The 14,371-nt window shown below is 40.8% G+C and overlaps 1 protein-coding gene across 1 annotated transcript in view; it reads right to left on the bottom strand.

Annotated features, from left to right (window-relative positions):
- Positions 1 to 2,891, bottom strand: part of LOC125778134 (uncharacterized) — a 171,888-nt gene extending 168,997 nt beyond the window's left edge. The window contains exon 1 of the mRNA XM_049454665.1: positions 1,297 to 2,891. Coding sequence (XP_049310622.1) covers positions 1,297 to 2,376 — 1,080 coding nt within the window. The 5' untranslated portion in view covers positions 2,377 to 2,891. The remainder of the gene's footprint in view (positions 1 to 1,296) is intronic.
- Between the last annotated feature and the right edge of the window lie 11,480 nt (positions 2,892 to 14,371).

The following is a 14,371-nucleotide window of genomic DNA, read 5'->3' as shown; positions in this document are numbered from 1 at the left end:
TGCTACCATCTTTCTTTTTAACTAAGACGATAGGTGAGCTCCATGGACTTATTGAAGGTTCGATTACACCGTTTTTGTGCATGTCTTCAATAATTTTGTTAGCATCCTCACGTTTTGCTAATGGAACCCTTCGCGGAGCTTGTCGGATTGGTTTAGCTTCTCCAGTATTTATGCGATGTTTGACAATGCCGGTTCTTCCTGTGTTTCCTTCGTTTGCAAATATGGATGCGTATTTTTCTAATAGTTTTTCTGCTTTTAATTTTTCATTTCCATGCAGTTCGTTCAGTAAATTATTTAGGAATGTAGGACTTATCTGCTGTGGCTCAATAGTAGGCTTCTGTTCTGACCGTTCGCATCGTGCTATTGCACTTATATTCTGGCACTGTCCAATTACTGCTCCTTTCTTCAGCCTTATAGGCGTGTTGAATTCATTCACTACTCTGACCGGAATGGTGGCGTCTTCTCTAGTTTTCACAAGCGTTCTTCCTACCAATATGGGTGTATCTATTTTTGTTGGTTCCACAATCCACAATTCTTCAGTCCCACCTGCTCCATTCACTTTAGCCCATACAATCGCCTCAGATTTTGGTGGAATACTCTGATTATCATCAACAATCACCCTCTTACTTTCAACGTTGGTCACATATCCGGTGTTTATAGGCATCTCCATGTTCTGGCAAAACAGCATTTGCTTGTTTAAATCCAAAGTAACCCCGTGATCAATCATGAAATCTACTCCCATTATAATTTCATCCGTGATTTCTGCTACGATGAAGGTGTGATTAACTTCCAGGGTACCAATCATTACTTCGCAAAACACTTTTCCCGCGACAGCTGCTTCCTCTCCGGTGGCCGTTCGAAGCTTGCAACCGACTAATGGTTCAACTGTTCCTCTTACCACATCCGGTCGGATAATTGAATGTGTGGCACCAGTATCCAAAGTAAGCGTTGACAGTCGTCCATTTACGATACCGTTGATAGTAAGATTGTTGTCATGGCGACCTATTTGTGATATCGAGATGGTGGGGCAAATAGTTGTGGGAACCAGCTCACGCCCCTTTGAACTGTTCCGTTTTAGTTTAACGACTTGTGAGATGTGGATGCTCCGTCCTCGTTATCTGTTGGTTGTTTCCGTTTTGATGGGTTTACTTTTATATTGCAATTTCGGGCAAAGTGACCCGTTTTTCCACAGTTGAAACATCTGCCTGTTGTATTTACTCGCGGTGCAGCAATTGTCTTCAGAGTCTTCAATATTTCCTCCATCAGCGCCGGTTGTTCCATTTCAACCCTTTGTACTTTGGGTGCTGGTTTACTTAGTAGGGAAGCTGTTTCCTGTGTGAGGGCGTGCGAAACCGTTTCAGCAAACGTTCTTTTTGGCATTGCATATGTGGCGCGTTTGGTGTCCACATCACGAATTCCATTTATGAAACATTGAATTTTTACCCTCTCAATGTAATCCACAGGTGCATCTGCATTTGCCAAATGAGCCAGTCGTTCTATTTCAGTTGCGAACTCTTGCAATGACTCGTTCATCTTCTGACCCCTATTTTGCAGTTCGATCTGGTATATTTGTTTCCGGTGCTCACTACCATATCGTCTTTCTATCGCACTCATCAATGCCTCATAGTTGTCCCGTTCACAGTCTGGAATAGTCTGAAGGATTTCTGCTGCCGGTCCTTTCAATGATACAAACAAGGACGCCACTTTGTCCGCTGCATTCCAGTTATTGGCCGTTGCTGTCTTTTCAAACTGAAGTTTGAAAATTTGAAATGGAATACTTCCATCGAATGTGGGTGCCTTCAATCTTTGGATATTTGTTGATGGTGCAGGGCCATGCAGTTGCAGTTCTCGCACACGATTACTTAATTGAAGAACTTCTGATTTTAAATTTTCTTCGTCATTTTTTAAAGTGCTTAATTCGTCTTCAAATTTTGAAAATTTCTCTTGCACTTGTGTATTATTCTCTGTAATCTGTTGTGTAAGGCGAGACTCTAACTGTGATGTATTTTCAGCTATTTGCTGTGCCAGACGATTTTCGGTTTGCACTGCATTGTCTGCTATTTGTGATGTATTTTGTGCTATTTGCTGTGCCAGACGATTTTCTGTTTGCACTGCATTCTCTGCCATTTGCTTAATAGCCACTAACAGCATGTTCATGTCCACACTTGATGATGTTCGTTGTTCTTCTACTTTTTCTTCTACCTTTGTAGAAGTTTCTGGCCCATCAAATTCGAATTCGTCGACATTAATTCCATCCGCTTCCATTGCTTCACGTAATCGTGCCTGCAGATCCGCCTTTTGCCCGCTTATCGGCAAATTACGCTCCTCCAGTTCCTTTTTTAATTGCTGAATTCTCAATTCTCCGAATTTAACCATCTTGAATTTGGATTATTTGACAATCCCACTTCTGACACCAATTGTTACGAATTTACTCTTGCTAGTTTACTTTGTTAGGTTCGTATCTCTGGATTGACAAATAAAATCAACACTGTTTAATTTAATTCAACAACTCTTTATTTCACAACTCGTCTACACTATAACAGTTTACTCTTAGCACTGATTGATTACGTTGGCGTTGCCACGGCTTATATAGCCACACACTTCTCGCTGATGCCGACGTGTCCTTCTAGAATATCGCGTCTGGAAATTACCAGAACATACGGCTATACGGCGCCAGACGCAAGCAGACAGTCGCGGCGCCAGACTCAGCAATTGTTTACCTAGACAAGCAGACAGTGCGGCGCCAGATGTCTATTGTTTCGACGAGCAGACAGCCGTGGCGCCAGATGTCTACAACAAGACAAATGCTATTCCATATACCTACAGCTATTGTTCATAATCAGGGATGCATATAGTAATACAAATATAACTTAATACTACTTTTGTAACAATATAATGGCGTTTTAGTGTTGCTTCTTTGCAAGGGTGTAACAGGTGCTTCGCAGTACATTTTGTTAGTGTAAAAGCAAAAAAATGCTCTCTCATTTGCAATTGCATATTTGCAAGACCATTTGCAATGCATTTTAAGTATGTGTCTGTTTCTGTATATGTGTATGTATGTTCAATATCTTTGCATACATTAAACTATTGATATATTTGAACATACATAGATATTTAATAATAGTGGACTGTATGTTTGTATGTATTGCAGCATATTGTTTATTGCTGCTTGACATGGGGTTGTTTTCAGCTGTACAATTTAATACATGTGTGTGTGTGTTTAATGTTATGTCTTCTGTAAATTTATGACTTATGTCCCATGCATTTTTATTATTGTTAGATGCGCATTGAATTTAAATGCATGTTGTTGTTTATGTACATACATACTTATCTATGTATGTATGTTTGAAAATAGATATTTATTTTTAATTGTATTTCGGCTTTGTTGATACCCAGCAGATTTAAAAGCGAGATCTCCTGAAAGGAGGAATGAAGGAGTCCTCCTATTGACCTCTTTTAGGAGCAGTAAGGGAGATTTTTTAATTTTGTTCTTATATTGTGTTTTTTTTTTATTTTATTTTAGTGTTGACCTCCTTTTGTCATCTTTTAGGAGCAAAAAGGGTGATTTTATAATTCTATTGTGATTTTTTTTACTTCATTTTAGGATTGATCTCCTTTTGTCCTCCTTTAGGAGCAATAAAGGAGATTTTTTAATTTTTCGTAGCTTAAAAATCGTACTTTTGATTCAAAAGTTACAATTTAACGGGAAATAATAACTGTTAATTTTTGTCTTAAAGCAATTGTTCATTTTAACTGTGTTTTTTAAAGCGTGCAGACGTAAGTGTTTTATATCTATTGAGTATTAAATATTGTTACAAAAGTAGTATTTAGTCGTATTTGTATTGCTATATGCATCCCTTATTATGAACAATAGCTGTAGGTATATGGAATAGCATTTGTCTTGTTGAAGACATCTGGCGCCGCGGCTGTCTGCTTGTCGAAACAATAGTTGCGTCTGGCGCCGTATGGCATTATGTTCTTGTAATTTCCAGACGCAATATTCTAGAAGGACACCTCGGCATCAGCGAGAAGTGCGTGGCTATATAAGCCGTAGCAGCGCCAACGTAATCAACCAGTGCTAAGAGTAAACTGCTATAGTTTAGACGAATTGTGAAATAAAGAGATTTTGTTGAAGTGAATTAAACGGCTTTTGGTTTCATTTGTCAATCCAGAGATACGAACCCAGTATAGTAAAACTAGCAAGGAGTAAATTCGCAACAATTGGTGTCAGAAGTGGGATTGTCAAATAATCCAAATTCAAGATGGTTAAATTCGCAGAATTGAGAATTCAGCAATTAAAAAAGGAACTAGAGAAACGTAATTTGCCGATAAGCGGGCAAAAGGCGGATCTGCAGGCACGATTACGTGAAGCAATGGAAGCGGATGGAATTAATGTGGACGAGTTCGAATTTTATGGGCCAGAAACTTCTACAAAGGTAGAAGAAAAAGTAGAAGAACAACGAACATCATCGAGTGTGGACATGAACATGCTGTTAGTGGCTATTAAGCAAATGGCAGAAAATGCAGTGCAAACAGAAAATCGTCTGGCACAGCAAATAGCTGAAAATACATCGCAATTAAAGTCTTGCCTTACACAACAAATGAACGAAAATAATACGCAGTTAGAAAATCGTTTGGTACAACAGATTACGGAAAATACTACACAACTACAAAAACAAGTGCAAGAGAAATTTTCAAAATATGAAGACGAATTAAGTACTTTAAAAATGACGAAGAAAATTTAAAATCAGAAGTTCTTCAATTAAGTAATCGTGTGCGAGAACTGCAGCTACATGGCCCTGCACCATCAACAAATAATCAAAGATTGAAGGCACCCACATTCGATGGAAGTATTCCATTTCAAATTTTCAAACTTCAGTTTGAAAAGACAGCAATGGCCAATAACTGGAATGCAGCGGACAAAGTGGCGTCTTTGTTTGTATCATTGAAAGGACCTGCGGCAGAAATCCTTCAGACTATTCCAGACTGTGAACGGGACAACTATGAGGCATTGATGAGTGCGATAGAAAGACGATATGGTAGTGAGCACCGGAAACAAATATACCAGATCGAACTGCAAAATAGGGGTCAGAAGATGAACGAGTCATTGCAAGAGTTCGCAACTGAAATAGAACGACTGGCTCATTTGGCAAATGCAGATGCACCTGTGGATTACATTGAAAGGGTAAAAATTCAATGTTTCATAAATGGCATTCGTGATGTGTACACCAAACGCGCCACATATGCATTGCCAAAAAGAACGTTTGCTGAAACGGTTTCGCACGCCCTCACACAGGAAACAGCTTCCCTACTAAGTAAACCAGCACACAAAGTACAAAGGGTTGAAATGGAACAACCGGCGCTGATGGAAGAAATATTGAAGACTCTGAAGACAATTGCTGCACCGCGAGTAAATACAACAGGAAGATGTTTCAACTGTGGAAAAGCGGGTCACTTTGCCCAAAATTGCAATATAAAAGTAAACCCATCAAAACGGAAACAACCAACAGATAACGAGGACGGAGCATCCACATCTCACAAGTCGTTAAACTAAAACGGAACAGTTCAAAGGGGCGTGAGCTGGTTCCCACAACTATTTGCCCCGCCATCTCGATATCACAAATAGGTCGAAATGACAACAATCTTACTATCAACGGCATCGTAAATGGACGACTGTCAACGCTTACTTTGAATACTGGTGCCACACATTCAATTATCCGACCGGATGTGGTAAGAGGAACGGTTGAACCATTAGTCGGTTGCAATCTTCGAACGGCCACCGGGGAGGAAGCAGCTGTCGCGGGAAAAGTGTTTTGCGAAGTGATGATTGGTACCCTGGAAGTTAATCACACCTTCATCGTAGCAGAAATCACGGATGAAATTATAATGGGAGTAGATTTCATGATTGATCACGGGGTTACTTTGGATTTAAACAAGCAAATGCTGTTTTGCCAGAACATGGAGATGCCTATAGACACCGGATATGTGACCAACGTTGAAAGTAAGAGGGTGATTGTTGATGATAGTCAGAGTATTCCACCAAAATCTGAGGCGATTGTATGGGCTAAAGTGAATGGAGGAGATGGGACTGAAGAATTGTGGATTGTGGAACCAACAAAAATAGATACACCCATATTGCTAGGAAGAACGCTTGTGAAAACTAGAGAAGACGCCACCATTCCGGTCAGAGTAGTGAATGAATTCAACACGCCTATAAGGCTGAAGAAAGGAGCAGTAATTGGACAGTGCCAGAATATAAGTGCAATAGCACGATGCGAACGGTCACAACAGAAACCTACTATTGAGCCACAGCAGATAAGTCCTAAACTCCTAAACAATTTGCTGAATGAGGTGCATGGAAATGAAAAATTAAAAGCAGAAAAGCTATTACAAAAATGCGCATTCATATTTGCAAACGAAGGAAACAACACAGGAAGGACCGGCATTGTCAAACATCGCATAAATACTGGAGACGCTAAACCAATCCGACAAGCTCCGCGTAGGGTTCCACTAGCAAAACGTGAGGATGTTAACAAAATTATTGAAGACATGCACAAAAACGGTGTAATCGAACCGTCAATAAGTCCATGGAGCTCACCTATCGTCTTTGTTAAAAAGAAAGATGGTAGCACCCGTTTCTGCGTAGATTATAGGAAGTTGAATGATGTCACAAAGAAAAACAGTTATCCTCTACCGAGAATCGACGATACATTAGACACCTTGTCTGGAGCGAAATGGCTTTCTACATTAGATCTACAAAGTGGATATTGGCAAGTCGAGATTGATGAACGTGACCGTGAAAAGACCGCTTTCAGTATGGGCGACGGGTTATGGGAATTCTCTGTGATGCCATTTGGGTTATGTAATGCGCCTGCAACGTTCGAGCGACTGATGGAACATGTGTTAAAAGGACTCAACTGGAAGACATGTTTGGTGTATCTTGATGACATTATCATCATGGGAAAAAGTTTTGATGATCATCTGAAAAATCTAGAGGAAGTCTTTCAGCGAATAGCATCAGCCGGATTACGCTTGAATCCCAAAAAGTGTTCATTATGGAAGAAGCAGGTCACATATCTCGGACATAAAGTGTCAACTGAGGGGATTCACACCGAGGAAGGAAAAATAAAAGCAGTCAAGATTGGCCTCGACCCACCAACATACATGAACTCCGCAGCTTCCTTGGCTTCTGCACGTATTACCGCCGTTTTGTACCTGGATTTGCGAACGTGGCTAGAAGTTTACATGATTTAACAAAGAAGAATCGCCCGTTTGTATGGCAGTTGGAACAAGAAAAAGCGTTTGAGCAGCTTAAAGAACTATGTAACTAATGTAACTTGAGTAAAATTTGAGATATTTCGATGAAACTTGGTATGTGGGTTCCTTTGTGCAAAAAAAAATCGAGTCCGTAGCGTAATCGGATCACTGCCACACCCACAACTCGCCATTAACCGAATACATCTAAAGGGCCATAACTAAGCACTAAATAATGATATAAAGTGGTAATTTGGTACAAAGGATAACTGTAGCAATGGGCACCTGCGTACAAAAATTTTGGACGATGGGCAGGACATCGCCCACTTTTTGGTGAAACCCCATATTTCGGACCCGTCTGACCGATTTTGAACGTTGTATTCTTTGTACATTTTTATGTCACATTTTGAAATTTACGACACGGGACAACAAACACGTCTACTTCCCATATAACAAAATTTTAAATTCCACTTGATCCGCTCAGTTTCCAGTACACAAAGCAAGAAGGAATTAATATAACGGGATACAATTTTGTACGAATAATGTATTTAGTGTGTACCACCTTATGATCAAAAATTGTTTAAATCCAATAAAAACTGTTCAAGCCCCTAAGTACCGAATATTTAGATCCCGGCATCTTAGTTGACTTTTGATCGAAAATGTCGGTCAATGTGTGATATGCATAACTGAAATTAAGGGATAATTCTTTTCTTATAATGGTATGTCTCTATGTCCGACTGACTTTGTACCCATATATCGGCCAATATGTGAGTCATCTCAATGAAAATAAGAGAGCGTGTTTTACTCATAACAGTGTATCATTACACGCAAATAGATAAATATGAGTGAAAACTTGGCCCAGCCCCTATATAACTAATATCAGGATTTAAGGACATCCGGCTAATTTTACTCTCTGTGATATATCTTTTGCACTAATTTCCATAAGTTTTAAAAAACAATTCCATTACCCGGCCATGAAGAAGTTCGAATAGCAATTGCCCGCCTGAAGAACAACAAAGCGGCAGGGGCCGACGGATTGCCGGCCGAGCTCTTCAAACACGGCGGCGAAGAACTGATAAGGAGCATGCATCAGCTTCTTTGTAAAATATGGTCGGACGAAAGCATGCCCAACAATTGGAATCTAAGTGTGCTCTGCCCAATCCATAAAAAAGGAGACCCCACAATCTGCGCCAAGCCAATAAGCCTCCTCAACTTCGCGTACAAGGTTCTATCGAGCGTATTGTTTGGAAAATTAAAGCCCACCGTCAACAAACTGATTGGACATTATCAGTGTGGCTTCAGACCTGGTAAATCAACAACCGACCAGATATTCACCATGCGCCAAATCTTGGAAAAGACCCGTGAAAGGAGAATCGACACTCACCACCTATTCGTCGATTTCAAAGCTGCTTTCGACAGCACGAAAAGGAACTGCCTTTATGCCGCGATGTCTGAATTTGGTATCCCCGCAAAACTAATACGGCTGTGTAAACTGACGTTGAGCAACACGAAAAGCTCCGTCAGGATCGGGAAGGACCTCTCCGAGCCGTTCGCTACCAAATGAGGTTTCAGACAAAGCGACTCCCTATCGTGCGACTTTTTCAATCTGCTTCTGGAGAAAATAATTCGATTTTACATGACTGATATTGATATCATTGGCTTCAACACCCGCGCCGTTAGTTCTGCTTTCTCTAGACTGAATAAGGAAACAAAACAAATGGGTCTGGTAGTGAACGAGGTCAAGACGAAATATCTCCTGTCATCAAACAAACAGTCGTCACACTCGCGACTTGGCTCTCTCGTCACTGTTGACAACGTCCGGTGTGCTTAACGTGGGTACCTGCTGACGACAGCCTTACTCCTCGGCGCTCAAAAGCACAGCGGATCAAATCAATGCGTTGATCAGCGCCCTGAGAATGCTAAGCATTTTCAGTACCAATTGGCAGTGTGGAATGGACAAACTAGTCACCTTGGTCGGGTTCGAGGCTCATCTAAAACCTCTGGCGTGCTTTGGGTCCGGCACCTGGTTACAATGCAACTCCACATTCAACTGACAAAGTCAGTTCTTCCTGCATTTGGGTTTCAACCACAACCACCACGATACTCCTTGAGGGGCCAGTCCGCATGAGCAGGTTGGAGTTACCTCCAAGGGCTCCTGCTCCCGTGGTACCAGAATTAAGTCTCCGGCCAGACCTCGTAGCCGAAACTACTACCAGTTGAGCTTCTATACTGCTCTGGACTGGTGGCCAGCGGTTGGACTCCATACATACATCACTTACACACACCAATCATACAAAAAACTAAAACCCTAATTTCCAGCTAACCGCCTTCGCCGCTTTAATAATTCACGCGCAAACGACCCTAACTGTTCGGTATTCTGACTAGTGGAGATCACACCACTAACATCTAATCGTCCATCAGTCCAGCTAATCCCCATACCACCCAGATGCTTAATGTCCGAGTACATCGGGCACTCCGCAATTAAATGTGACCAGGGCCCTATTCCACAAAACAACTTATCAACTTTTCACTTTGTACTTTGCAAATTTTTCGTCAATTTGCAAAGCTTTCTGTTCCACAGAACTATCAAATTTGATAAACGATAAGTTGAAATTGATAAGTGTAATTTGCAAAGTCTTTGCAATTTTTATGTTCTCTGTGTAATTTCTGTTCCTCGTACGTTCTCTTGTGCAAAGTGCAAAGCTTATATTGAAAAGTGTAATTCGCAAAGACTTTGCATATAATTATGCTGTTCCGTTCCACAAAAACTGTAAACTCTATTTTTGCAAAGCAAAATTTGATAAGTTTGTCAAAAATTTGCAAGGTAAATGATCGCTTTGCAAATTCGTATTATCATAACTAGTCAAGCTTTCAAAATGTTAAGACATGAGTTTTTGTTCGACAATAGTAAAGACGCGGTTAAAGCTAGAAATTATAGAGACCGAATTAATTTTTCGGGACTACAAAATTTCAATTTTAAAGAGTGCTTCCGTTTAAATCCAATCCAGGTAGATTTTCTTTTAAATAATGTTGGACAAAAATTAGAGCACAATATACAGCGCAGTCATACTTTGTCGGCTGAAAATCAACTGCTACTGTGCCTGCATTGGCTCGGAAATGGTTGCCAGTACCATGGAGTTGCAGCTTTGCATGGTGTTGCAAAATCCACAGTTTGCAGAACCATCCATAGAGTTGTCGACATTATAATAGACATTTTATTTCAAAAAACAGTGCGATGGCCCGATGATGTCAGTGGTATTGCTGAAAAGTTTTTTCTGATGGGTGGATTCCCTTCTGTGTGTGGTTGCGTTGATGGCACAATCATTAAAATTGATGCGCCTCCATTACACGAGGAAGGATATGTTGACCGGCATGGAAACCACTCATTAACTGTGATGATGATATGTGGGCCAGACTACACATTTTACAGTGTAAATGCAAGTTGGCCGGGCAGCGTTCATGACTCAAGGGTGCTACGGAATTCGGCTGTAAGTCGAAGATTTGACAATGGATGGAGACCATTTCCGGATGCTGTTGTTTTGGGTGATAGTGGTTATGGATTGAAAAACTGGTTGATACCACCATTACGCCGAAATCCCAATAATCCTGCTGAAGAAGTTTTCAATCGTTGCCACAAAAAAACACGCCGCATAATTGAAAATAGTTTTGGCATTCTTAAAGAAAGATTCCAGTGTCTAAATTATTTGCGACTGAGGCCTTAGTTTGCAGGAAAGACAGTCATAGTTTGTGCCATCTTACACAATATTGCCTGTAGCATCGGAAGGAGTAGTGAAAATATGCAACCCACTGAAAACACTGACAATGAAAGCGAGGAATTGGATGAAAATGCTGAAGAATAAAGTGATGCCCTTAATAATATAGATCAAGAGAGTGGAATGGAAAGGGTTACTTCCCTGCTACAATACTTTACCTAATGCCAACTATTATAGTATTGTTTTAAAATAAAAGTGGTGTTTTGGCCATGACTTTTTTCCACTGCAAAAGCGTTGTATCTTATTGGGTTTGAGATTAAGGTCTCAGGGAATAAATAAAAAAGGAAGTATTTTTGTATTTATTTACATCATTTTATTAATTTCAGAGCTTTTTTGTTTTTATCACAAATTATTTCAAAATAAAATGTTTAGAAATCAAATATACACAAATGAAAAATTGGCCTTCGGTAATCAAACCTCCTCAAATAACAGACGCGATACATTTTCTGTTTCTGCCGTTGCAATTCCCTGTGTGATAGCAGAGGGTGGAAGTAGGAGCTCCCTCTCCAGTTTTAGGCATTGAAGTTTCCGGTAGTAAACCTCAACCTCAAGGAGCTCCATCCGGCATTTTTTCTCTCTATCCAAAGTTTCACTTGGAAACTTGGTAGAGCGTTTCCTCTTTCTTGGGTTTAGAGGTGGATTGGCAATTGTTTCTTCTGAAATAGATATTCTGGAATCATTCTCAGCTGACGGTAGATTTTCTGAGTTGCCATAACTTTCTGGCAAATTCAAACCATCTACCACAGCTGAGTCTGATTCCAGAATATCGAGTATGGCCAAGTATATCCAGTATTTCGGGCGTTATCCCTTTTACTCTGCAAATTAATAAAATTAAATTCGCAAAAATACAAAAAGTTTCTCGTCAAAAACCGGAAGCTCGATTTTGATTTTAAAGCCATGGTTTCTTGGGCAAATTTTCTTAGAACTCATCGTAGCTTACGATTTTGATAACCGCTTCGTCGAAAAAAAATAGATCCACTCTAGTACACATAGCAATTAGTAATATTTTGGTTAAACCGGTTGTTATCAGCAAGAGTTGTTGTACAGTGTACTCAACTGTTAACTCACAACAACAATGTCTATGATGACGTTTTGTTTTGTTGTTGTCAACAACATGCTTGTTAGTTATTAGCAATGCACAATAAAATAATTCCAACAACAACAAATGATGCAAATATAATTATTTGATATGTGTAGGCATAAAATTGTTGTACTTACCATTGTCCGGCTCTTCCAGAGCCCAAACAAACTGTCCCTTGCATAGGTCCATGTTTTTTGTGCTGACGCCAGTTGTAGGGATTGGGCTTTTTATAACACATCCTCCCATGCTGCCTGCTTATCTAATTTGTTAACCTTCACAAAGAAATGTATACTTAAATATGCTTGAAATTTACAATTATTTATTTAAAAAATACTTATTCTGTTGTTTTTAAAACTAGCAAATAAAATGCTTTTTTTTTCTTTTATCACATTTAAAACAGCAAGTTTTTTTTTTAATTTGTATTTTGCGGCTCATTTTAACAACACATATGAAGCAATGCGAAGTGAAAAGTCATGAGACAGAAATGCAAAGTTGATAAAACGCTTTGTGGAACACTTTGCACACTCACTTTGCAAGAGAGTGCAAAGACTTTGCCAATAAAGCGCAAAGACTTTGCACTGAGCGGAAAGAGCGTAAAGTCTTTGCCAAAATATGCTCAATGCAAAGTGAGATTCGCAAAGAATATTGTGGAACAGAAACGCTTTTCACTTTGCAGTACAATATCAATTGATAAGTGCAAAGTGAAAAGTTGATAAGTTGTTTTGTGGAATAAGGCCCAGTTTTCTGAAACCGCTCCAAAAAAACACCCCTGCCCCGTAAGCAGAAAACCCAGACTCAGACAAAATCTGAAGTCTGGGTTATCCTCAACGAACCCAATGTCCCGAATGTACTCGTACGTCACTCGGCCGTTAGAACTATTGTCCCAACGTTCTTGCCACCTACACCTAACCATATCATCTAGAAGCCTCTTGCTCCCTAGATATCCCTCCCTCTCCACATCATCGTCAGAAATCCAGTCATCCCGCAGCAATGACACACTCAAGCCCCTTCTTAACCTGAATGCCACAGCACGCTGTATGACAATCAGGTCAAGAGGGGGTGCACCTGCCAAAACCTGCATCGCATTCGTCGAGACGGTGCGACATACAGGCAAACAAGCAAGTATCATACATCGCTGGATTGAGAGGAGTTTTTGAGACCCCAAAACAGTCGTGGCTGCCTCCCACCATACAGGGGCTCCATATGTGGCACAGGCTACAAACCACGATATACTCGTATGGTGCGGACAGCACGATATCCGAGACCCCAATCACTCCTCAAAATGCGTCGTATTTTGCCTACGGTTGCCTGCAGTCGCTCCTTCACATCCGCCAAGTGTGGGGTAAAACACATCGTTTCACTTATGGTCAACCTCAGATATGTGACGCAAGTCTGCTGACCCCGCTCACACGGACAATCGGTGGACGAATCGTTGACAATCTACCTTTCAGCAACATTGCCACTGTTTTGTCCATGGATATGTCAACCCTAAGAGATCTCCTCCCACGCGTTCTAATTCAGACCTCGATCGACCTTCAACCATAAGAGGAAGTTCGTCCGCATACTCACAACATTTACAGAGTGGCTCGAGCTACCCAAGCAGAGTGTCCATCAAAGGTTCCAAATATATGGACCACAGATAGAACCCTGCGGGCAGCCTCGAACAACTCCAATCTCCACACTCCCATTCATGCCGACAAGAGAGGCCTTTCGGTCCGAAAAATAACTCCGCCAAAGAGTAATTTCCGGACAGCTAAACTCCTCTAGCCGTTGCACCACTCGATCCCAGCTTAGGTAATCAAATGCCCCCTTGACGTCAACAAATATGCCAAAGACATATTTGTTTACATTCTCCCTAACGACATTCTGTACAAAAAACCACGCATCCTCTATACTGCGTCCTTTCCTGAACCCAAACTGCCTATCCGACCACATACCCCGCGTTATCTCCTGAAGCCGTTCCACCATGACTCTTTCCAGCACTTTTCCAAGTACTGGAAGGAGACTGATGCCCCGATAACATCGAGGATCGCTCCTGATCTTATCAGGAGACTTCAGGAGAGGAACAACACTAGCACTTTTCCACTCGCGTAGAAAGTATCCCTCCGTTGAAACTTTCGCCTCAATCGCCTGACAGTCCTCCTCTTCAAGGTTAACTCACGCGTCCACCATTTAGTTTTACTAACTTTGGAACACTCATACCCACCAAAAATCCTATCATTAACCCCCCAAACTACCTCATAGAGACGAGCAATTTGCTCGT

Source organism: Bactrocera dorsalis, chromosome 4 (genome assembly GCF_023373825.1).
Source record: "Bactrocera dorsalis isolate Fly_Bdor chromosome 4, ASM2337382v1, whole genome shotgun sequence".
Classification (NCBI taxonomy): Eukaryota; Metazoa; Arthropoda; class Insecta; order Diptera; family Tephritidae; genus Bactrocera; species Bactrocera dorsalis.
This window is presented reverse-complemented; position numbering and strand designations above follow the sequence as displayed.